The 25,140-nt window shown below is 43.9% G+C and overlaps 1 protein-coding gene across 3 annotated transcripts in view; it reads left to right on the plus strand.

Annotated features, from left to right (window-relative positions):
* The first annotated feature begins 14,474 nt into the window (after nucleotides 1–14,474).
* LOC142151367 (perlucin-like protein) overlaps nucleotides 14,475–25,140 on the plus strand; it is a 41,962-nt gene continuing 31,296 nt past the window's right edge. For 2 of the 3 annotated variants that reach the window (XM_075206930.1, XM_075206932.1), the window contains exon 1: nucleotides 15,072–15,376. In XM_075206930.1, the coding sequence (XP_075063031.1) occupies nucleotides 15,334–15,376 (43 nt within the window). In that variant the 5' untranslated portion in view covers nucleotides 15,072–15,333. Of the gene's footprint in view, nucleotides 14,532–15,071; nucleotides 15,377–25,140 lie in introns of those variants that run through there. The other variant, XM_075206931.1, reaches the window with a different exon arrangement.

Genomic DNA, 25,140 nt, shown 5'->3' on the forward strand with positions numbered 1-25,140 from the left:
CCTTGACTTTTTCGAATAAAATCATAGCTCCTCTTTTGTCACATAACGCCAGCATTAAAGGTAATGGGTATTTACTCTTTACCAAGATAGCGTTAAGCCTCAGTAGTCGATACATGGGAGAAAACCGCCATCTATTTTTTTAACGAAAAAGAACCCGGCACCAGCCAGCGAGGAAGACTTCCTGATGAAAACTTGTCTCAAATTGTCCTAAATATATGTTGACATAGTCTGCAATTCAGACAGAGATAACGGGTAGACTTGACCATGGGGGGGAGTCTTCTCCAGCAAAAGTTCGATGCCGCATTTTCAGGATCGGTCTGGTGGTAACTTGGAGGGCTCCTGTTCACAGAAAACAGAGAAAGAGCTATATTGATGAGTAATAATGGAAGACAAGTTAGAGGTGGAAAAGGTTATCTCCTGGGTAAAAAGACTCTTTGAAGGCAATGATGGTGACAAGTAGGCCCCAATATAGTATTTGGGCCTTGTACCAGTCCAGACTTGGAGAGTGAAGCCTTAGCAAGGGGAGACTTAGCACCAGCGGGTTTACAACCTCAGGGATTACCATAAAAGGAACAGTCTCTCTATCTAGAGCCCCAATCTGAAGGGAAAGGTCGGTTGTGCGTCTACTTATAGATCCCCGTACAATCCCACTACCATCAATGGCAGTAATGGCGATGGGTTGGTCCAGGGGAGGTGTGGGTATGGATAACTTGAAGATCATGGCGGCAATTATGAAGTTCCCGGCCGCCAATGAGGGCAGGTAAATAAAGCTGTTTGTTCGCATATTGAAGAAGACATTTCCTGTGTGGCAGCCACAGGACTTTGTGCCGGAAAAGAGGGGGCTGGAGATAGGGTGTCCAGGCAAGTAGAAATGGCCTGCAGAATCTGAGTCTGCTTTTTGCTTGTCCTCAACTTGACCTACCAGATGCTCCAGGAGATTCCTCAGAGAGGGTTACCAGATCCGTCCATCATTATGTTAGGTTAGAGCAAACTGTTATAATTCTCAGGAGTTTTTTATTAGTCAGTTCTAGTGCTGGCCTTCCCAAGGCATGGAGTCTAACAAACCCCCCGTTCCTCACCAAGAACCGCCGTAAGGTTGGAGAGATTTTGCTGCCGGAGCTCCTCAGGTTGCGGCGCTTAGCTTAGCCCACTGATATGATAGATGACGGTAAGAGACCAAGACTGGACCAGGGAGAGTAGACCCTGTAGCGGTAGTGTAGTACTGCGAGGCAAAACAGGATTTTAGTTGAGGTGGTACAGCACACTCAGAAAAATACTAAGCCGTAATTGGTGGAACACCTGGTCGGAAACACTGGAGAAACACCACACATGGGAGAGACGCCAGGTCGGATATACTGGAACATAGACAGCTGGTTGGTAAGGATAGCCGAGTCATATACACTGGAGCACAGACAGCAGAGTGGCCCATATGGATAGCTGGGTCGGGTACACTAGGGCACAGACAGCAGAATGGTCAGTATGGACAGTCGGGTTGGTCCAGAAGCAGAGGTCGAACAAGCCAGAAGGTCATACACAGTGAAACACCAGAATGGAGCACAAGGATGCAGAGAGAGAACAGGACTCCAAGTGGTAACTTGTTGCTCTGGCAAGGCTGCAGTGTCAAGGTAAGCTTTATATACTCTGCAGATGTATATACCGCCTCCCAGCCATGATCATGTGACCACACAAACCAGGAAGAGCAGCACATGAGTGTGGAGCAGGTAAATTTGTGACAAATAGGTGCTCTGAATTTTTTATTAGTCACTAGACTAGGCACTCTGAATCGTATACTAGTAACTAGAGTAGGCACTTTGAATTGTCTATTACTTACTAGAATCAAATAATGGTCAGATGGGCTTGACTTTGTAAAGCCAGGCCCACATTACGCAAGCCACCCCACAAACTTTGGCCATGCCCATCCCTTGCACCCTCTGCATGCAATAGTTCCAACCTCTCAGGTTGACATCTCTGAAGTTCATACTTCCATCCTTCTGCAGATGAGGGTGAACATTGGTGCTTCAACTAGTGCAGTAAACAGTGTTCTGTTACTCTATACAGTATCTACATGGGTGTGTGGATGTTTACTGTATTCCTCTATCCAGTTCTAGAAGCCACTCAATACTTCCCTACAAGTTGCAGGAGAGGAAATACCGTATATACTCGAGTATAAGTCGACCCGAGTATAAGCCGAGGCACCTAATTTTACCTAAAAAAACTGGGAAAACTTATTGACTCGAGTATAAGCCTAGGGTGGGAAATGCAGCAGCTACTGGTAAACAAGAGACATATGTAAGTGATGGAGGGGAACTAATATCTTACAGTTTCTGGTGGAACCAGCAGGACATGGCAGATAGGTTGGGAAAATTGGAGTCTAATATCTCCCTGAATATGTTGACTAAACTAACATTTTAGTTCCTGTTTTTAGCAACCATTGCTACCAGCGCCTGAAATATGAGCAAATTGTTGCTGTAGTGATTAAAACCCTGGTTGTGGCGGGCTACTAAAAGTTGCTGCACCTTACCAGAATCATGGAGTTTTCCTCCCTCGGGGTCTTCTCCACTGCGCTGTTGGGATCGCTAGATTTTTATAATGAGTGTCCACAATTAAGGGTCCAATGTGCAAATAGGCTGCAAGTCAAAGCCCCAGTTCCATGTCTCCTCATTGCGCCAGTTAATGCCAATTACATTTGATGCTATTGTTGCTGAGACCTCCTCCGCAGTGGAACGCATGTGCCTTCCACAGACAGGAAGTTCGACATTTGGAACGCAAGTTTGCGTTCCAAATGCCGAACTTCCTGTCAGTGGAATGCACATACGTTCCACTGTGGAAGCTAAAAGCTGAGGGACGGGAGAACAGGAGTTCACTCGTGTATAAGCCGAGGAGGGCTTTTTTCAGCACAAAAAATGTGCTGAAAAACTCGGCTTATACACGAGTATATACGGTAGCTACAATCACTAGTATCCTACAGGAAGACATGATTGCTATTTCATTAAGATTTGCTGCCTCTGTATTCCTTGCCATAATCACATGTAATTGTGTTCAACTGAAAGTGCTGGAAAGATTTGACTTTGTTCCGGGTTACCTGATCATTCAACGGAAAATATTTAATGACTCTTACATCCAAGGCACAGTCTTATTCTTTACTAATGTTCAGTATTCTAAACTGTTTTATGTGACATTAACACAGGGTTAGGCAACTTGTGGATATTTATCTGTTATGGGCTGGCATGTGGTGCTGGAGCTTGTAGTTCCATATCAGTTAAAGAGAGTGCTAGACAAATACTTTGTGCTTCCCCCTTCTCCTTCAACCAGTAAGCCAGCTGTGAATGACAGCCCTCTCTGCAAAGCTTTGATAGGAACAATTAAAGCAGATTTCCAGAGGTTACAGATCCCAGTCACAACATTTGAAAGCTCTGTGCTATTACTTCGCTCTAGGATGATGCTAGGCACAGTAGCAGCACATCATATCGTAATGCTGTTTCTGGCAGCTAAAATTGTAGCTCTAATGATCCTCAATATATGTAGTGGAGAGGGGAGAGGAGCCAGAGGGTGTTCACAGGCAAGTAACCTTGATGGAGCACACAGGTCGGTAAATAGTGGGATGGGGGCACAGGCTGGCAAAATGGTCTGATGGGGGCATAGGATGGTCAATAGTGTGATGGGGCACACAATGGCAATATTTGTGCTCATCACTCTCACCCCTAAAATGTGTTTTGCACTCAGCAACTAAATTTATTTTCCTTGCAAATCATTCTACCACTGCTGAGCCATTCTGTCAGTCTCTACATTGGTTACTTGTTTATTATCGAATCCAATATAAAATATTTCTACTAGAGATGCTTGGAAAACCGAGCCCACCCGAACATTATGATCTGCGTATCAAGCCAAGCCGGCTTGGTACTTTTGCGCGAACTTGGAACTGAAAACGAGACAAAACGTTATTGTTGTGTTGTCGGATATCCCCAGTTTTGTATTCTATAAATACCACCCTCCATGGAGATCCTGCTGCCATTTCACAGAGAGACACAGAATGGGTAGCAGGGTTGTTGGCAGTCTCCATTGCAGTTGGGCAGCGTAATAGCTCGAACAGAAAGACGAGGGGTGGCAGTGTTCTTCAAAGTCTCCAGTGGCATTCTACAGAACTATAGCTCACACAGAAACAGGAGAGGTGGCAGTTTTCAGTGCTGAAATACAAATTATAGGGCTGACAGTGTTCTTCAAAGACTTCAGTGACATTCTATTGTGCCATAGCTCATCCAGAAGCAGGAGAGGTGGCAGGGTTGAGTGCTGAAACAGAAAGTCTAATAATAGGGCTGGTAGTGTTGTTAAAAGTCTCTAGTGACATTCTACTGTGCCATAGCTCACCCAGAAACAAGTGAGGTGGCAGGGTTGAGTGCTGAAACAGAAATTGTAATAATAGGGCTGCCAGAGTTTTTAAAAGTCTCCAGTGTCATTCTACTGTGCCATAGCTCACCCAGAAACAGGAGGACTTGGCAGGGTTCAATGCTGAAACAGAAATGTAATAATAGGGCTGTCAGTGTCCAGTGGCATTCTACTCTGCAACAGCTCATACAGAAAAAACAGGGGGAGCAGTGTTCTTGTCACACTCCAGTCACATTGTTACTGTCACTCTCCAGTCTCAGTCATGATGATACTAATCCCTCTATGTCATGTATTAAAACCTATGTTCAAGTGCATAGTGGTTTTAAGTCAGGGAAACAAAAATGTAAAAAAAAAGCTTGTACCTGTTTAAAGAAATAAACACCTCTCTAGTAATGATGAAAGTATACTGGAGAAAAACATAAAATTGCCAACATGCTGTTTTACCCAAAAAATTAACAAGCATACCAGCATCAGCCAGCTCCCTTCTTTCTGCCAGTTCCCAGCACCTGCAATCTACACTGTCATCATCCTCACCTTCATCAGTGTATAAGTCATCCTCACACAATACTAATTCATCCCCACTGGAATCCACCATTACAGAAGTCTATGTACTTTGAGGTAATTGCCGGTAATGGCCTTCCTCGTGGAATTTGTAGTTAATTTTATGATAGAGCTGTCACAATTTTTGGGCAATTCTTTTAGACCAGACCAAATGTCAAAATGTTGTGCTGATTCATCTGCATCACCATTGGGTGTCTTGGGAAAGCTAAGTTTTTTTCTAGCAGCAGTTGCCAAAGAAACTGAGGGAGGATGAGTTGTCGTGTCATGTACCACTTGAGCTGTCAGCTTGCTGACCAGGAGCTTATTGCATCTCTTGAGATCTGGGTCAGTTGTAAAGAAAGAGAAGAAATAGCTCTGAAACCTAGGATCATGCACAGTTGCCAAAATTGAATTTCAAAGAAAAAGAATGTTCTGAACAGGGCACTCTGTGAATAAATAATATCCACTATGAAATTAAAAATTATACTTTATTAATTTCATTAAAAGGTATTATCACTTCCTACAATATAATAAGCGAATTATTAAAAACCAATACTGTGCAAAAAAGGTGCAAAATAAAGAAAATACTGAATAAAAAAATGGAATAACCACCAGCCTTGCTATGTAAATTATATGAATTATCAATAAAAGTATATCTGTTCATCCATTGTGTCTTTTTTATTTAATAATTAACCACCACCAATGTATGTCATTTTATTAAGGTGAACCATCCTACATTAGACCACTAAATTCTCTATAACTCTTAAATGGATTAACACCTTATTATTAAATTTGTAGTGAGACCAGAACAAATCAACCAGTTATATTTTCATTCACCACTCCATTTATATGGTGATTTAAATATAATAGTTGTTGTTTTACTATAGTCAATTCATATTCCTAGTAATATGTTGGATATTTATTAGCAAATAGTACCTGCAGTTATTTTCAGGTTATATAGGTAGCACTAGGAATGATTGATTAAATGTAAGTTTCCATTGCTAAATTAATAAACATGGCCCCCACTATTAACAGACCTCCCTGTTCCACTGCTGTTAATTAGAGAGATCTATTATAATGTATCCCTTCTACTCAGAAGGCTTATAATCTAAACCCATCATATGCCATACTTTATTAGGCAGCCTTCATATATTAGCCATTGCTATTCCCAGATTTACATATATATCTGGTGCAGGAGGGATCTATAATAATCTCTCCCTCCTTAATTGTGAGTTTTAGCACAGATCCCTCACTTGCCGCACTATATCAGGCAGCATTGGCCAACTTATCCTTATGACTAAAGCATAAGCTATTATTGCCTCTTATTCATTGTTATTTTGATAAACTCACTCACTGATTAATTGATATTACTGGTCTAACTAAAAGGTGGTTCTTATTTTCACAAAGCGAGGCAAACGCTGACGCACATTCATCTCATGCATGTCACTGTAATTTTTTTTATAAAGCTCGGTACCATCAAGTTGATTGTGTGAGAAAAACAAGGAATGTGATGGAATTCTCCCCCCTGTAATGCTTTCACAATATTGGTGGCGTTATCACAAATGACATATCCTCAGGAGAGTCCAAGCGGTATAAGCCATGTTGCAATGACATCCCTTAGTTTTTCAAACAGGTTGTCAGGGGTATGCCTCTTAGTGTAGCCGGTGATACACAAATGTAGGATACCACTTTGTATTTGCAACAGGATGAGGGGGATATTTGTGTATCTGACGATGGTGCTAATGAGGATGTTAATCAGGATGATGATGAGGATGTTGTTGTTTGTGCAAGTCCTGCACCAGTGGAAGCAATTCTTGCCTGTGATAAGAAGAAGGCCATTATCTTCCCTGGGCATAAGACCAAAAAATCCACCTCTTATGTGTGGAATTATTTTTACCCAATCCTGACAACAGTTGTCTATCCATTTGTAACGTTTGTAAAGCCACACTGTCAACACCTTCCTCATTAATTTCCTCACTAGTGATCGGAGTTAGTCCTGCTTCCAAGTTGCTAAGGCTAGATGACTTCTCCCCTATCCAGGATTACTCTGAAGAATTCTTGAGCATTAGTCCTGCTGCTGCTGCTGGAGTTTGACCTTCAACCCTGAAGCAGACCAAGAAGAAGACTACTAGTAGTTTACAATTGACTGTTAAACAATGCTTTGCAAGAGGAAGCAAGTATGAAAGCTGTCACCCAGTCGCAAAGCGGATCACAGACGCCATGATGACTATGCTAGCATTAGATCTGCATTCAATATCCACAATTAATGCAACTGGTTTTAGAAAGTTAATTGAGGTCCTGTCATGCCATTACCAAATTCAATCATGACACCACTTTACTAGAAAAGTAATTCCTCACCTCTACCAGATGGTTCGTAAAAATGTAATTACTGGGCTACAAAATGCCATTCTACCCACTGTACACTTAACCACAGATATGTGGACAAGTGGAACTGGGCAAACTAAAGATTTTTTGACTCTGACAGCCCACTGGGGTGGTGAAGTGCCTTCAGCAGCAGGAACAGCAGCAGATTATTCTGAGGCAGGCTACTCTGTGTATCAGCGACTTCACTAAGAGGCATACCGATGACAACCAGTTTGAAAAACGAAGGGATGTCATTGCAACATGGCTTATCCCGTTTGGACTCTCCTGAGGATATGTCATTTATGATAATGCCACCAATATTGTGAGATCATTACAGCTGGGTGAAATCCATCACATTCCCTGTTGTGTTCACACAATGTACTTGGTGGTACAGAGCTTTTTAAAAATTGACAGGGACGTGCAGGAGATGCTGTCTTTGGGCCGAAAAATTTCAGGACATTTTTTGGCATTCTGTAACAGCAAGTAGGAAATTGCGGCAGCTGCAAGTACAATTTATTTTGCTCTGCTACCAACTGAAGCAAGAGATGATAACAAGGAGGAATTCCACATTGTATATGCTTGTGATGATGGAGGAACAGCTAAAAGCCATCCACGCTTACTCCACAAGCCATGACATTGGGAAAGGAGGGGGAATGTATTTTAGTCCAACACAGTGAAGAATACTTTCCGTGTTGCGCAATGTGCTGAAACAATTCGAAGTAGTCACCTGTGAACTGAGTTCAGACACTGCTAGCTTGAACAAAGGGATTTCCTTAATTAGACTTTTGGAAAAGCACCTTAGAAAAATTGAAGTAGGAGATAAAACAAAGAAATTCGCTAAGTATGTCGAACTTGTAGATGAAGTACTTTAATCACTTTGCCAGGATCGAAGAGTTATCAACTTCTGGAAATCGTATCACTACATTTTGGTGACTATGCTTGATCCTAGGTTTAAGAACTATGTCTTTTTTTTATTTCCCACTGTCCCAGATTACAAGAGATGCACTGAGCTCCTGGTGAGCACGTTGACAGCTGAAGTGGTATCTAACACGATGGCGTCCCCTCCTTCATTTTCTCAGGTAACTGCTGCTAGGAAAAAGCTAAGTTTTTCTAAGAGACCCAAGGATGATGCAAATGATTCAGCAGAACATTTTGACATTTGGTCTGGTCTAAAAGTATTGCCCCAAAATCGTGACAGCTCTGTCGTAAATGAACTTCAAATTCCACTAGGAAGGCCTTTACTGGCATTTAGATCAAAGTACAGAGACTTGGGGAATTATGGATTCAAGTGGGGATTAATAATTGATGTGTGAGAATGATGTACACACTGGTGAGGGTGAGGATGATGACAGTGTAGATTGCAGGTCCCAAGGACAATTCCATCTTGCACCACTTTTCTTTTTCTTTTCTGCCACTGCTGTGTGGCAATGTTTCCTAGATGTGCTATGAACTGCTGTGTGTTTGTGTCATTGCTCTATCGCTTAGCATCCAGCCAGCTTGCTGCAGTCTTTGTCTGAAAGTGTATGAAAATAATATTGTGACTGCAAATGACTGGAAATTAGTGTTATTGAGGTTAATAATAATGTAAGAACAAAAAAAGAGCAAAATTATGTGATTTTAGCATATTTTACCAATTTGTCTAAAAAATATAGATCCAAAAGCAAAACACGCGAGAGCGGTTTTGCCAAAGCCAAAACCAAAACATAATTGGGGTCAGTGAACATCTCTGTTTTCTGCTAGCATATAAGGCCATCAACAAAACTGCACTAATATATATCTCCTCATTTGTCTCAAAATATCTCCCAACTTGACACTTTTGTTCTGCACAAGATCTGCGTCTCTCATCTGCACTCATTACCTGCTTCCATTCACGATTACAGGACTTTTTTGGGGCTGCACACACTTTTTGGAATTCCCTTCCTTGTACAATAAGACTTTCCTCTGCTTTTCAACCTTTCAAGCTCTTTCTTGCTGAAAATCCACCTCTTCAGGCTGGTTCATCAACCATGCTCTTAAAAAACCTCTCAAAGGTGCCCTATCTTCACCCTTTACACAGTTCACACAGGACAACAACTATATGACTCCCTGACCAGCAATGGTGTATGATTGGATCATATAGCCCACTAAGCAATTTTTATCTTTGCAATCTGGCTCGACCAATATGCAATATGTAGCACTTAATCTCAAATATCATAATCCCCCTGTCCAATAGATTGTAAGCTTGCGAGCAGGGTTTTCTTACCCCTCTGTAATACCCAGTATTGTTTCATTACCATGTTTGCTCCCAATTGTAAAATGCTACGGAATATATTGGTGCTATATAAATAAATGATTATGATGATGGTGTAGATGATGAACAGGCCTTCACTGTACACTACTCGGCCTTTGTTAAAATGCCCCTTCCCTCCTCCATTCCACCTCTCCTGGTGCAGGCTGGTGTAAGTGCTAGAATCAGACAAGACTGTATAGACGTACATACGTCTGTCCTCTTTCAAAGTGATTTCATGCAAGATGTGCCCCAGAAATCCAGAGAGGAGTGACTATACCCAGCTGCAAGTTAGCCTGCAGAAGATATAATTCTGACTACAAAGTCTCCCTACCACTTTGCTGCTTGTGGTGGTCATTTCAGGGAGGAAATTTTGGGCCTCCATGAGAGAGCCAGACGAGAAGCTCCAAATTTTGACATTACCCCAGTCAGACATCCAACCCCACGATGCATTGGCTGGCAAGTCTTCAGCAATCCTGCTGGTTTCCCAAGGGCTCCAAAATTTTGCTGTCACTGGGCAGCCCATGGTTGTGTGCTTGGGGAAGGGACTGTCAGAAGGAGTTCCTGGGACTATGCCTGTACCATATTTTCCAGTTGTTCTGGTATCTAACATTTTAGAACTGAGTAAACAAGAGGGGGTGCCAGGAAGGCTTAACTTTTGTAATAAATTACCAGCACCCTATTCTCATCACACAGTTCAGAGGCATTCGCCGCACATTAGTGACTTGGTTGGGGCAGACTATCTGGACTAAGTTTGAGGCACTGAGGAACAAAGACTTAAAAGTGAGAGAGGTATGTGCCAAAATGAGGGGTTAAACTTGCCCTACTATTCCTGTAACTCATTTGGAATAGACTATATCAGGGATACCTCTTTGTGTTCCCCAGTTGTCCCCATATTCACGAATAGGAGGGTACCATGTACGTTCAAATAAAGGTTTAGCCTGCCAGACTGCTACTTCTCTAACTAGCCTGAGTCATGTTGATGATGTTATGTATGCTGAGATTCTATATACAGTATGTACAGTGTAATATGTTTTTGAAAACGCTGTAGCCTCCCTAGGAAGTGACGGTTAGCCCTAAAGGTGTTATCAATTATTATATCTACAATAGATTAAAATTATTTGTTGAGATACTTAAGAGAGCGATGGAAGCGTAAGAATAAAAAGCTGTACCCAGAGACTGGACAAGAGAACCAGTTTTGAAGATTGTGAAGACCTGAAGACAGAACAGGCTAGGAGTTACAGCTCTTGTTGGACTTATCAAGATTCCGAGGGTATAGCACAGGACCACAGATTTTCCTTTATCCGGTCTGCTGTAATTGCTGAAACTAATGCCAATTTAGGTTAATAGTCAAATATTAATAATTGTTAATAATTACGGCAACACATTTGTAGAGGGCAAATTATTTCTATAATATCATACAAGCTACTTTTATTTTTCGACAAGGATGGTATCATGGCATCAAAAGCAGGTTGGCATTGAAGCAAGAGCACTGTCTTGCCGGCTGGCAGAGGGAGAGGAGCCTAAATGCCAGCAGACAGGGCCCGTCACAGACTGTATGTTATATTACATTGTTGTAGTGTGGTTGTTTTAACCGTTTCATAAAAGTTCTATAACTGTGTTGGTGATTTGTGGTAAATAAACGTAAATATTCTTTGTTCAGATTTTTGCCTGGGTGTGACAACACTTTCCCACATCCCTGGTGGGTGATACTCTGAAAGGTAGCCCTTTATATGCTGTATGCTGGTTATTATTATTATTATTATTCAAGTACACTCTCCACTGAATGGTGCAGGTGAATTGGAGTCTAAAGTGACCCAAGACTTCTCTGAGGAGGAGAAACTAGTCCAGGATAAATCTGATATTTCAGGTCAGACTCCATGTTGTTTTTGTGCTACCATTTTGTATCATGCATAGATGCTTTAGAAATGTAATTCATTTAAACGCTGAACATGTAGTTTTGTAAAAGGTAATCCTACGGCTTTGAGGTGAAGGTAACAAAGACATAGATAAAAACTAATTGTCAGATCTGGCCTGTAGGAGGGGGAGTCGGTTACACACCACAGAAGTATGTGAGAAAAACCAATCATAGTATGTTTATTATACTGCTATAAGCTTATGATGTATAACTCTCATATATTCAGAATGAGATAAGAACTTGTAACTTTGTATTCATAAAGAAATACTGTATGTGTTGAAAAACAATAGGCTTTAGTTTTGTTGGCAAGTTTCAAGGACATGAAGAACTGTAACTATGATTTGTACCAGTTATGCCCAGTTTCACAGGACATGTAAATCTTTCTTCGTTCCTTGAAATATTTGCTGATGTTGGGATTTGTAATTCACGCTTGTGCAGTGTTAAAATGTCTACGTGACTGAAATATTATAAAAAGATGATGATTTGTTTTGATAAAGCTAGAGCATATACTACACCGGCGGTTCACAAACTGTGCGCTGCGTCTCCCAGGGGTGCCGCGGCGCTGTCACTGGGGTGCCGCGGGCCAGCCATAAAAAACAGAAAGAACACAGAAACTTACCAATCCGCCGGGCGCCGGGACCCAGCAGCCTCCTCTCTCCCGCAGAGAGAGGAGGCTGCTGGGTCCCGGCGCCCGGCGGATTGGTAAGTTTCTGTGTTCTTTCTGTTTTTTATGGCTGGCGCGGGGCAGAGAAGGGGGGACAGAGAGCAGAGGATGGCGACAGTGGGCAGAGAAGAGGGGACAGAGAGCAGAGGATGGGGACAGCGGGCAGAGAAGGGGGGACAGAGAGAAGAGGATGGTGACAGCGGGCAGAGAAGGGGGCACAGAGAGCAGAGGATGGTGACAGCGGGCAGAGAAGAGGGGACAGAGAGCAGAGGATGGGGACAGCGGGCAGAGAAGGGGGGACAGAGAGAAGAGGATGGTGACAGCGGGCAGAGAAGAGGGGACAGAGAGCAGAGGATGGGGACAGCGGGCAGAGAAGGGGGGACAGAGAGCAGAGGATGGTGACAGCGGGGCAGAGAAGGGGGGACAGAGAGCAGAGGATGGTGACAGCGGGCAGAGAAGGGGGGACAGAGAGCAGAGGATGGGGACAGCGGGCAGAATAGGGGGGACAGAGAGCAGAGGATGGGGACAGCTGGCAGAGAAGGGGGGACAGAGAGCAGAGGATGGTGACAGCGGGCAGAGAAGGGGGGACAGAGAGCAGAGGATGGTGACAGCGGGCATAGAAGGGGGCACAGAGAGCAGAGGATGGTGACAGCGGGCAGAGAAGGGGGGACAGAGAGCAGAGGATGGTGACAGTGGGCAGAGAAGGGGGGACAGAGAGCAGAGGATGGTGACAGCGGGCAGAGAAGGGGGGACAGAGAGCAGAGGATGGTGACAGCGGGCAGATAAGGGGGGACAGAGAGCAGAGGATGGTGACAGCGGGCATAGAAGGGGGCACAGAGAGCAGAGGATGGTGACAGCGGGCAGAGAAGGGGGGACAGAGAGCAGAGGATGGTGACAGCGGGCAGAGAAGGGGGGACAGAGAGCAGAGGATGGTGACAGCAGGCATAGAAGGGGGCACAGAGAGCAGAGGATGGTGACAGCGGGCAGAGAAGGGGGGACAGCGGGCAGAGAAGGGGGGACAGAGAGCAGAGGATGGGGACAGCGGGACAGAGAAGGGGGGACAGAGAGCAGAGGATGGTGACAGCGGGCAGAGGGGGGACAGAGAGCAGAGGATGGGGACAGCGGGGCAGAGAAGGGGGGACAGAGAGCAGAGTATGGTGACAGCGGGCAGAGAAGGGGGGACAGAGAGCAGAGGATGGTGACAGCGGGCAGAGAAGGGGGGACAGAGAGCAGAGGATGGGGACAGCGGGGCAGAGAAGGGGGGACAGAGGAGGGGCACAGCGTGTGAGGGGCAGTGGAGGGGGACACAGCGTGAGAGGGGCAGTGGAGGGGGACACAGCGTGAGAGGGGCAGTGGAGGGGGACAGCGTGAGAGGGGCAGTGGAGGGGGACAGCGTGAGAGGGGCAGTGGAGGGGGACACAGCGTGAGAGGGGCAGTGGAGGGGGACACAGCATTAGAGGGGCAGTGGAGGGGGACACAGAGTGAGAGAGGGCAGTGGAGGGGGACACAGCGTGAGAGGGGCAGTGGAGGGGGACACAGCGTGAGAGGGGCAGTGGAGGGGGACAGCGTGACAGAGGGCAGAGGAGGGGACAGCGTGAGAGAGAACAGAGGAGGGGGGGCAGCGTGAGAGAGGGCAGAGGAGGATGGACAGCGTGACAGAGAGCAGAGGAGGGGGCAGTGTGTCTGGATGCAGAGGGGCAGAGTGCCTGAGGGCAGAGTGTCTGGATGCAGAGCGGGCATTTTTGCATACAACTAAATAAGTATTTCTGTCCTGACCTAAATACTTATTACAATTTTTTGACCCAGCTACTTCTAAAACAGGACTGCTCAATAATTATTTTGGAGGGGTGCCTTGAAAAAATTTGGAGACTCTAAGGGTGCCGCGAACTGCAAAAGTTTGGGAACCACTGTACTACACCCCACCTGTGCCTGTATTTATTGTCTCTGCCAGACATGAATAAAGCAAAGTTTTCCTCTATTTGTGTATGAGCTCACAATCAATCCATGGCATACTGGATTCATCCATTAGGTACCTCTCTGGCTCACCGCTATCTTCCATGGACTGTTCTAATAATAGGACTGTAAGGTATCCCTATACTGTAGGATGGAATTATAAATTCTTAGCCACATATAATGACAAGACTGGCAATAAGCTGAACGTGCTTAAAATCATATGTGTGTGTCTATCATGAATGTACCCATTTGGAGTTATGTCTCTTGCAGTGTCCAGCCAATAAGATCCATAGGGAGGCAGGCTGGGTCTCTTGGTTTCTTGCATCGTATACCTCCCTCCTACCTGACTTAGTCATAGCTATGTTTTATTTATATGACGCACTAACTTTTCTTCCCTCACAGAGGAGGCACAGTGGGTAGGAGAGCGTCGCAGTCAGCGACTAGTAAGCTTATGGTTTTATTGGTAACTGCTGGGGTCACTGCCGCTTCCAAAGTAATACGACTACTGGTCCTTTTGTCTGGAGGACCCCTTGGCGTGCTTTGAGCAGGCGCGCCAATGTCAAGTTCAGGAGGGGTGTATTCTCCCCATTAGCAAAATTTAACACCAGTCAATCATAAAGGAGTTATTCCTGGGACCAGTGGGTAATGGTCTGACCTTCCACTATTTGGCTTTGCATTTAGATTGCTGACTGCTCTGCTGTCACTGCCACCAATGAGTTTTCTTTCATTTAAATAAAATAATCTGTGACCGTTTTTGAATTTACATCTGGGGGTAAATGTATCAAGCTGAGAGTTTTCTGGCGGGTTTTAAAAACCAATCAGATTCTAGCTATCATGTATTTAGTACATTCTGCAAAAATAGTTAGAATCTGATTGGTTGCTATAGGCAACATCTCCACTGTTTCAAACCCACCAGAAAACTCTCAGCTTGATACATTTACCCCCTGGTGTCTGTGTAGTTATGATATGCAATGACAGTAATAAAAAAATCACTTCTGAAAGGGGATGGGTGCATGAAAGAAAGACATTAACACCTTGCAGTTTATGAAATAAGCTGCTTTCAGCATTGTAACCAGCTTCCTGAATTCTCTCCACACAATTACGGTAACCTCTCCCCCCATTCTCACAGGAAGGGTAAGAGAGCAAGTAGAATTGTACGTGTTTTTGCTCAAGTGATGAGATAGATCTATGACAGTGGAGAGACAAACACAGAGGAGACAGGTCTGAGTATTACTATTGGGAGAAATGAAGAACGCTTACGAGCAGTCACTGGATGAATACGATACAGGTAACAAAAAATAATGAAAAATGAAATTAGCGAGAAATACAGAACACCCAGAATCTAGGGCTATGGTGGGAAATATCTGTATATCTAGGCTCAGGTACACATAAGGATTTGTTTTAGACACAAGAAAAAGTATCTGGAGAGAAATAAGATTTATTTGCATCGGGATTAGTGCACCTATGTTGAATAAGGTGTGTCTGTAAAAACTCTTGTTTTGTATTATTAAATTATTATAGCTGATGACAGTTTAAAGTAGTTTCCAGCCATAAGACATGTTTTGGTGGACACTGAAGCACTACAATCTACATCATGTTGTGTTTCTCAGTTTGATTATAGTATACATCTTTGCCTTTTAAATACCCCATTTCTATAAAGATTAACTTATTAAGCTTAGAGAACAAAAAAATCAATGTAAGTGTTTATTATATGATGCAGAACATTCTTTCTTTTATTATGGAGATAATACGAAATAATAAGGACATTTGCAGAGAAACTGTCACTTGTCCACTATGTACCTTAATCATATCCCCAGAATGTTCCCTGCAGCACAGAGTATTTTATGAGGCTAGTGTCCACTGAAATGAGTAATTTAGCTGTCATGGTGAGAGATCAGTGGAATCAGGAAAACTGTTTGCTTGAATCGGGTATTGCGGTGGAAATGGGCATTTTGCAGAGGTGCAAAATTTTTGAGTTCTGCTTTTGCTTTGCTGTGGTCTTGAATTCAGCACTGAGTCTGCAATTTTTCCCTTCCTGCTTTCCTTTTCTAGTTTGCTAGAAATCCATGCAACAATCCTTAAATTTAGCTCCTCGCCACTGGCATGAACTTCAGTTTACTGTACAGAGTATGTTATATATAGCTGGAAACATCTAAACCAGATATTTGAGCAGTATATAATACTGGCCAATGGTCGACAGGAATGCACTTCAATATATCAATATTGGCAGCACGGTGGCTAAGTGGTTAGCACTTCTGTCTTACAGCACTGGGGTCATGAGGAGTTTGTATGTTTTCTCCGTGTTTGTGTGGGTTTCCTCCGGGTGCTTTGGTTTCCTCCTACACTCCAAAAAACATACTGGTAGGATAATTGGCTGCTAACAAATTGACGCTAGTCTGTCTGTGTGTGTGTGTTTGAACTTTAGAATTTAGACTGTAAGCTCCAATGGGGCAGGGACTGATGTGAGTGAGTTCTCTGTACAGCGCTGCGGAATTAGTGGCGCTATATAAATAAAGGGTGATGATGATGATATATCACCCATTTGGAGGCAGTGATTATTATTACGACATGCATGTAATAAATACCTGTGTTGATAATCCCCAACAACTCCATTCCCCTACAGCGGGTCTTAGTAATTATGTTGATGCTAATCCCTGTTTATTATGGCAGTGTAATAAACAGGCACATTTCCCATCTATGTCCACATTCACTCCTTGTGTCCTGTACCTAGAAAATAGGGACAGAACAGAAAGGCCAGAATAATTACTAGTCATATCCATCCAAGTTCATATTTCCACTGCTCTGAAGGGTCAAATGTCCAGCAGTCAGCAGTACAGGGAGAGAAATCATAAGGGAAAGCAGATAACAGGTATCTCTGCTCTTGTTGTGACCACTGTCTTCCTGCATGTTTGTTATATCCTTCCTTCCATCTTAACTGATTCCATCCCGGTCTCTATGCAGCCGGTCTTGGCACTGAAGCTTTTTCATTTCTCAATGCAATTCTCTGCTCAAGGACAAAAAAATTGTACTCAGTTACCCTGCAGCACTTTGTTGTACATGTGATATGTGGCCTAAATTAAATATTACCAGCTCATTTAAAGTTGGGTGCAGCTTGCAGTCTGAACATATACGTGTAACACCCCCTTGTGTATTAAGCGTTGTGAGGGTATATATATATATTGAACCACGCAGATGCTTCTCACCTTGGTACTTGGTTTTCAGTGCCTCCACCCGAATCTCTGCTTTCTCTTCTGGGGGGTGTTCAAAAGATACACCAGGGGGAGATTCGGGAAACCCCCTGCCCAGTATTAACACTCTGTGACAAAATGTGTGCTGCAAAAGCCAGCCAGGCACATTTATTTAAATGGAAATCCTAAATGCAGCTTTGTAATTTTATAGAAAAATATACTTTGGTATAATTTGAAATAATAGTGCAAACAATACAATACAGTAATAAAACAAGTGTGGATGAAAGTGGCGCACCACTTCTTACTATGCACACCAAGTAAACACAAAAACTCGCAATAAATCAATAACAGCATACAATATAATATAATATATAACAATATAACCATTAACTGTCACAGCTTTATACACATGAAAAAATATATCAGATATCTTACTTGCTCCTGATACTGTGAATATCTTGCACGGTGAATTTATATATTTTCCCTTATAGCCCTACAATGTACTGCCAAACACACACAGCAGTATTCAAACACACCACACAAATAGAGCAGTGCACTGCAAGTTGGGGCCCTTCTGTATGTATGCAGCATGGCATGGAAACATCATGTGTCCAGTTTGCAGATTTTGGAGATCTTTAAATCACTTGCAGTGAGGTACAGCAGTCACAGTATGCAGACCCTCCTCTAGCAACAACTGTAAAATCCTTTCTAATTTGTATCCTGGGACTTGTAGTTCCACAAGTGCTGATTAGACACACACTTGGTGCATATTTACCTGCCCACCCATCTATCCCTAACTCTTCAGCCCTTGTGGCCAGATATAGTCCAAACCCCACTTGAACACCAACAGATAGATAAAAATAACCAGTAACTTATCTGCACCAGTGTGTCACAGGTCTGAACTTGATTATCTCCAAAATGGCTGACTTGTAAAATGTCCTTCTTCAGAGATGCATGCAAACCTCCTCCTACAGCTTCAAACTGTGGCTTCCAGCAGGTTCTGTTCAGAACTGCACCGAGCTTTGATATCTCTGCAGACTGCTCTCTCTGCTCAGATCACTCATCCAGTGCCCTTCTGCCTAGGGTCACCTATCTGAACTGGTCACACAGCTCAGTCTCTCCCAGCATGCTCCTCTCTCCCTCTCTCTCTCCGCCCTCTGGTTTCGCAGTCTTCTTAGGCTCCGCCCCCTCTTCATAACAGCTTTCTGGGAGATGTAGTTCCTTCTCCTTGACTGGTAAATAGCTATATGCATCTCTTTTCTTACTGATGCAATTGTGATTATTAGCCCCTGGGTGCTCAAGTCCAACTGCAGCATCCCCAGGGGTTACACACTCCCCCTGTGGGGCAAGTCCACAATGAACAAATGATGAGGCTTGTCCCACATCCTGCAAATTTAAAGGGGTTAAGACATCCTGTCTAAATACACTTTCACATCCATACACAACAGGCCCTGGCATAACAGATATGGGAGTCAGATATGGCCACTGATAGACCCAGCTAGGATGAATCACCTTAGGAATCTCAGTCATATGACCTAGACTATCATAAGTCAACATCATTGGGGCTCTAGGGGTCCTTTTAGGCCGACCCTGGACTGGTGGGTTCCCTTCCTCTCCCCCCAACACCCTGTTGGGGCGTTCAGTGCATCCTCCATCTGGATCAACGACGTCCCCATCCATGTCAACTTCCTGGTTAGAGCCTTCCTCTACTGAACACTGAGAATCCAACCGTCCAGCTACTCTTGGGTTGACACTTTCATCTGAAATGGCAGGCATAGTTCTCCTTTCTTCTACTTGTGGAGGTCTTACAGCGGCCCCCTCGGTAGACCTAGTGAGCCTTCTGATATCTTGTCTCCAATCTATTTCTCCCAATTTACCTGGAGCATCATACCCCCAATCATCTCCATCATCTTCTTCTGTGGTCGGTTTTCTGATTCGCCGTGATCTTCTGGGTGTGGACACTTTTGGCTCATCTGTTTCAGGCTCCTCCCAAAACCGGACACCATCTCTGATGGGAAGCAAATGTTGTCGATGGTATGTCTTTATAGGGCCTGTTAGCCCCTCGGGCCTAATTCGATAGGCTGGGATGTCTGGCAATTTTGCAACCACAACATGAGGATCCTTTCGCCAACGATTGGCTAACTTGTGTTTCCCCGGGAGGCCCAAGTGTCTAAGTAAAACCCTGTCACCTGGCTCCAGAATATGCTCCTTGACCTGTAGATCATAACGACCCTTGTTTCGTTGTCCAGCTTTTGATGCAGCTGCTTCCGCTAGTCTGTAGGCCTCCTTTAGTTCTTGTTTCAGCTGCTCCACATATTTCAAATGGGGCTTTTCTTGGGGATCAGCAGTGTCCATTCCAAAACAGATATCGATTGGTAATCTAGCCTCCCTTCCAAACATTAAGAGATATGGGGAGTACCCCGTGGACTCGTTTTTCGTGCAATTGTAGGCGTGGACCAAATGGCTGATGTGCCTACTCCAATGTGCCTTTTTTTTAGTGTCCAAAGTGCCCATCATGCTGAGAAGGGTCCGATTAAATCTCTCCGGCTGCGGATCTCCTTGGGGATGGAAAGGAGTAGTCCTGGACTTCTTTATCCCGCAGACCTCGCACAGTTCTTTTATTAGCTTGCTCTCAAAATCCCGACCCTGATCTGAATGAATGCGGGCAGGCAGTCCATAGTGGACAAAGAACTTTTCCCATAGGATTTTTGCCACGGTCACAGCTCTCTGGTCTTTTGTCTGGTAGGCTTGAGCATAACGGGTGTAATGATCTGTCACCACTAGAATGTTACACTTGTTGCTTTCATCCGGTTCCACTGATAGAAAGTCAATACAGACTAACTCTAAAGGCCCATTGCTGGATATATTCTTTAAGGGGGCAGCCTTTTCTGGGAGGGATTTTCGAAGTATGCATGTCCCTTAAATGTTCCCGAATATCATCCAAATCAGCAGGGGCTAGGCGTCTTGACCGTTCTCGGAAAGGTCTGTCGTCCGTTAGCCTTATGTGGTGCTCCACTCCTGTCGCTAGACCTAAATCCCAGTCCCCCGAAGAGAAGGCAGCCTCTCTTTGTAGCATTTGCATAACTAGCCAGTGTCGGTCTTCTTGACTAGCATCACTACCATTAAAGCATTGATCAAAACTTCCTATTTGTAATGTGGTTTCTTTCTGAGATTTTTTTCCCTCTTTCTTCTTATAAGCAGCAAGGCACATAGGATGAATCTTAAGTGTTTTACTATAACTTGCTCCTCCCACCTCTTGGCACCAGTTGGCCAGTATCTCGAACAAATGGGAGTTAGTTCCAATAATCACTGAGACATCTCGAGGTTCTCCTTCGGCCTCAGGACAGACAAGTGCAAGCATGTTCACCTCTTCTTCTATTCCAGCTACTTCCCGTGGGAACTTCAAAGGTACAGTGATGTACCCAAGGTAGGGATAATTCTTGTCACTCAGACCCCAGATGGTCAGTCCACACAATGGCTTTATGGGCAAGTCAGATAGATTATCTCGGTACCACTTCTCGAACACAATGGACACCTGTGAGCCACTATCTAGCAAGGCCATACAAGGTCTCCCATTTAGACATGCCGGCACGTGAGGAGAGGGTCCCAGCAATCCTTTGGGCAAAAGACCCCATTCCAGGTGAGAGTTCCCCACAGTGTTAATGTCAGCTTTCTTTAGAGGGCCAGTGTGGGGGTTCCTGGTCCTCCCTTTCAGTTTTCCGAAAGCTTCCTATCCTGGTGGGATGGTGAGGATGACCACCTTCCTCCCTTCCTCTGAGGACATTGTCTAGCGAGATGCCCAACTTCTCCACAAGTGAAACAATTGTTCTGTTTCCGAGTAGTGTTAGCTTCGAGAACTTGCCGGGGGTGGATGTTCGGGTGCAGTTGCTCGGTAGTGTGGTATTTCAGCATCTGTGCTTGAATCTGCTTCTGCATCTCCAACAACTGAGCAATCTGCTCACCTTGTTTCTCCACAATCTTCATTAACTCAGTGCTGGGAAGGTCAGCCTCGGGCTTTGACTGTACGACCTTGACTTTCTTGGTCACCCTCTCTCGGGATTTAACTATAGCTTCCTCTTGTTTAACATCTTGTATCAACTGAAGAAAAGTAGGTGATGGTTGTCCCAGTTGAGCATTTCTTATCTTCATCGCTACTGGGTCATGGGACAGAGCACCCCGTAACAACTGTTGCATACGCCTGTCGTCTACTTCTGCTAGGGGTATTCCTTTCTTTGACACAATAAGGTGGATCAGCTTGTCCAGCTGATAGATATAATTGGACAATGTCTCCCCTGACTCCTGATAGGTGTGGCGTAGCTGATAGAGCAGATCTGTTGCATCCTCTGCCATTCCATATTCCTGATCTAGAGTCGCTAAGTAGTGTCGTGCAGTGGCTTGGGGGTCACTTCTCCGTACAGCTTGGATTAGTTCTCCAGCGGGACCTCGCAGACTTTCAACGATCCGCTGTCTCTTATAGGGTTCGGAGCAATGCCATTCCTCCAGGTATTGGGAAGCCATCTCTTTCCATGCCTCGTAAGTTTCTTCCCCAGTAGGGACTGGTTTTATTCCTGAGAAGAGCCGGAGCCTTCTGTAGCCCCCTTCATGCTGTGACTTTCCTAACTGGTCTACCAGTTTCTGTACAGCAGTGAGGAACAGTTCGCTTTGATCCTCATCAGTTTTCCTAGTACTGGAGGGTGACTGAGAATTCTCTTCCCTGGCCTGAGGGAATACTTGTCGGTTAATATCTCCATCTGGAAGTTCAGCATTAAGAGGTGCTGCGACTAGCTGTTTTGGCTTTAACGGTATCACAATATGCCATTGTTGTTTTTGTGGCCCAGAAACGAGGGAGGGAAGAAAATCTTTATCCAATTCTGCTTGCGTCTCACAGAGGATCAGACTGGTCTTATGCTGATCTCTACCTTTCCATCCAAGGATTTTAGGATGTTCTACCCCATAAATCCTGTGGAGCACATGCAGGACTTCCTCATCTGTCACTCCCTGAGAGTCACCATAGATCCCTAAACATCGAGTTTGGGGCCACAGTCTGTTGTTCACACCACAGAAACACTTCTTCTCTTATACTATCCATGACGTCTGTGCTGATGGGTTTCACTGAGTGTGTCTTCAGTATCTCAGCAGTGCCTCCACTGTAACACCCCCTTGTGTATTAAGCGTTGTGAGGGTATATATATATATTGAACCACGCAGATGCTTCTCACCTTGGTACTTGGTTTTCAGTGCCTCCACCCGAATCTCTGCTTTCTCTTCTGGGGGGTGTTCAAAAGATACACCAGGGGGAGATTCGGGAAACCCCCTGCCCAGTATTAACACTCTGTGACAAAATGTGTGCTGCAAAAGCCAGCCAGGCACATTTATTTAAATGGAAATCCTAAATGCAGCTTTGTAATTTTATAGAAAAATATACTTTGGTATAATTTGAAATAATAGTGCAAACAATACAATACAGTAATAAAACAAGTGTGGATGAAAGTGGCGCACCACTTCTTACTATGCACACCAAGTTAACACAAAAACTCGCAATAAATCAATAACAGCATACAATATAATATAATATATAACAATATAACCATTAACTGTCACAGCTTTATACACATGAAAAAATATATCAGATATCTTACTTGCTCCTGATACTGTGAATATCTTGCAGGGTGAATTTATATATTTTCCCTTATAGCCCTACAATGTACTGCCAAACACACACAGCAGTATTCAAACACACCACACAAATAGAGCAGTGCACTGCAAGTTGGGGCCCTTCTGTATGTATGCAGCATGGCATGGAAACATCATGTGTCCAGTTTGCAGATTTTGGAGATCTTTAAATCACTTGCAGTGAGGTACAGCAGTCACAGTATGCAGACCCTCCTCTAGCAACAACTGTAAAATCCTTTCTAATTTGTATCCTGGGACTTGTAGTTCCACAAGTGCTGATTAGACACACACTTGGTGCATATTTACCTGCCCACCCATCTATCCCTAACTCTTCAGCCCTTGTGGCCAGATATAGTCCAAACCCCACTTGAACACCAACAGATAGATAAAAATAACCAGTAACTTATCTGCACCAGTGTGTCACAGGTCTGAACTTGATTATCTCCAAAATGGCTGACTTGTAAAATGTCCTTCTTCAGAGATGCATGCAAACCTCCTCCTACAGCTTCAAACTGTGGCTTCCAGCAGGTTCTGTTCAGAACTGCACCGAGCTTTGATATCTCTGCAGACTGCTCTCTCTGCTCAGATCACTCATCCAGTGCCCTTCTGCCTAGGGTCACCTATCTGAACTGGTCACACAGCTCAGTCTCTCCCAGCATGCTCCTCTCTCCCTCTCTCTCTCCGCCCTCTGGTTTCTCAGTCTTCTTAGGCTCCGCCCCCTCTTCATAACAGCTTTCTGGGAGATGTAGTTCCTTCTCCTTGACTGGTAAATAGCTATATGCATCTCTTTTCTTACTGATGCAATTGTGATTATTAGCCCCTGGGTGCTCAAGTCCAACTGCAGCATCCCCAGGGGTTACATACGCAAAATTGCACTCTTGCTTTATTATTTTGAGTTGAATGTATCTTATGATACTGGGAAGTCAAAATAGCGTGAGACAAAGTGTATAGGGACCGCGCTGCCTCACTGGGTGTATATTGCAGCCTTCGGGAGTAGTGTAGGGGTTCGTCCCAGTCCCCAATGCAATAATCATAGAACAGTTTGCTTCCAGGCGCAGTGCCTTAAACATAAGATTGTGTATGTAAATCTACCAGTGCAACTTATATCTATTATAAGTTTATTAGTTAAACACAGTTAGCCAGCTATATTTGCTTTGCAATTTTATTACCCTATTTACGATGCCTATTGGATTACTACTAAGGACATCTGAAATATAAAACACATTGTTGGAACGAACTTGTTCTTGCCAAAAGGATACTTACATTTAATCCAACCAGCTGATACACTTCTGCATTGTTATTCATTATCGGAGCTGGCAGCAGGTGTATTTATGGACTTGACCAGTTAATAGGGAAACGCTCATGGACATAAACCATTATAAATGATCCAACTGTGATAATTTCAGCTGCTTATTTTCAAGGTATTGTTTGAAAGGCAATCCCTTATCTGTATTTGATTTAATTATGTACTATAATGTAAACATTACCCAGTGCACTGGTATTACTGTGTTTAACTAATAAATTTATAATAGATATATGTTGCATTGGTAGATTTACATACACAATCTTATGTTTAAGGCACTGTGCCTGGGTGCAAACTGTTCTAAGCTCAAAATAGCGTGTTAAAATGCAGCAGCGCCAATATACGTTTAATCGCATTACATGTATCTTAGCGTGGCCGCATAGCAGATAGGCTAGTCATCATCATGAAATTGATGACTGGCCGTTATAAACTACTTGAGCATGCTAGCACTTCTTGAACTACAAGTGTCAACATACTCATTGCTGCCAATGCATACTGGCGGCCATGTACAACTACAAGCACCTGCTGGGACCTGTAGTGCCACATAGTAAAGGACTAAAATAAACTCAAACCATATTAAAATTCCTTTAAGCCCTAGTTGCACAGGCTGGAGCCCGCTATGACAGGGAGACCCCAAGCTGCATGGTTCCCTGTTGTAGTGCAACCAGCCCAACCTGTCATATCCTGGTGCTGGTTGTGAATTCTACGTGAGGACCCCGCTCTGTTCATTACCCAGCATTAACGGTAATAAAGCCGGTCCATTACTGCTGGTGTACGGTTCATTTTGTTGGGAAAGTGTTTTTTTTCTTTAAATTTATTTATTCATTTATTTCTTTATTTTATCTTTTTTTTAACACTGCAAAGATTTGTGTATATGACCATCATCAG

This window comes from Mixophyes fleayi, chromosome 4 (genome assembly GCF_038048845.1).
Source record: "Mixophyes fleayi isolate aMixFle1 chromosome 4, aMixFle1.hap1, whole genome shotgun sequence".
In the NCBI taxonomy this organism is placed as follows: domain Eukaryota; kingdom Metazoa; phylum Chordata; class Amphibia; order Anura; family Limnodynastidae; genus Mixophyes; species Mixophyes fleayi.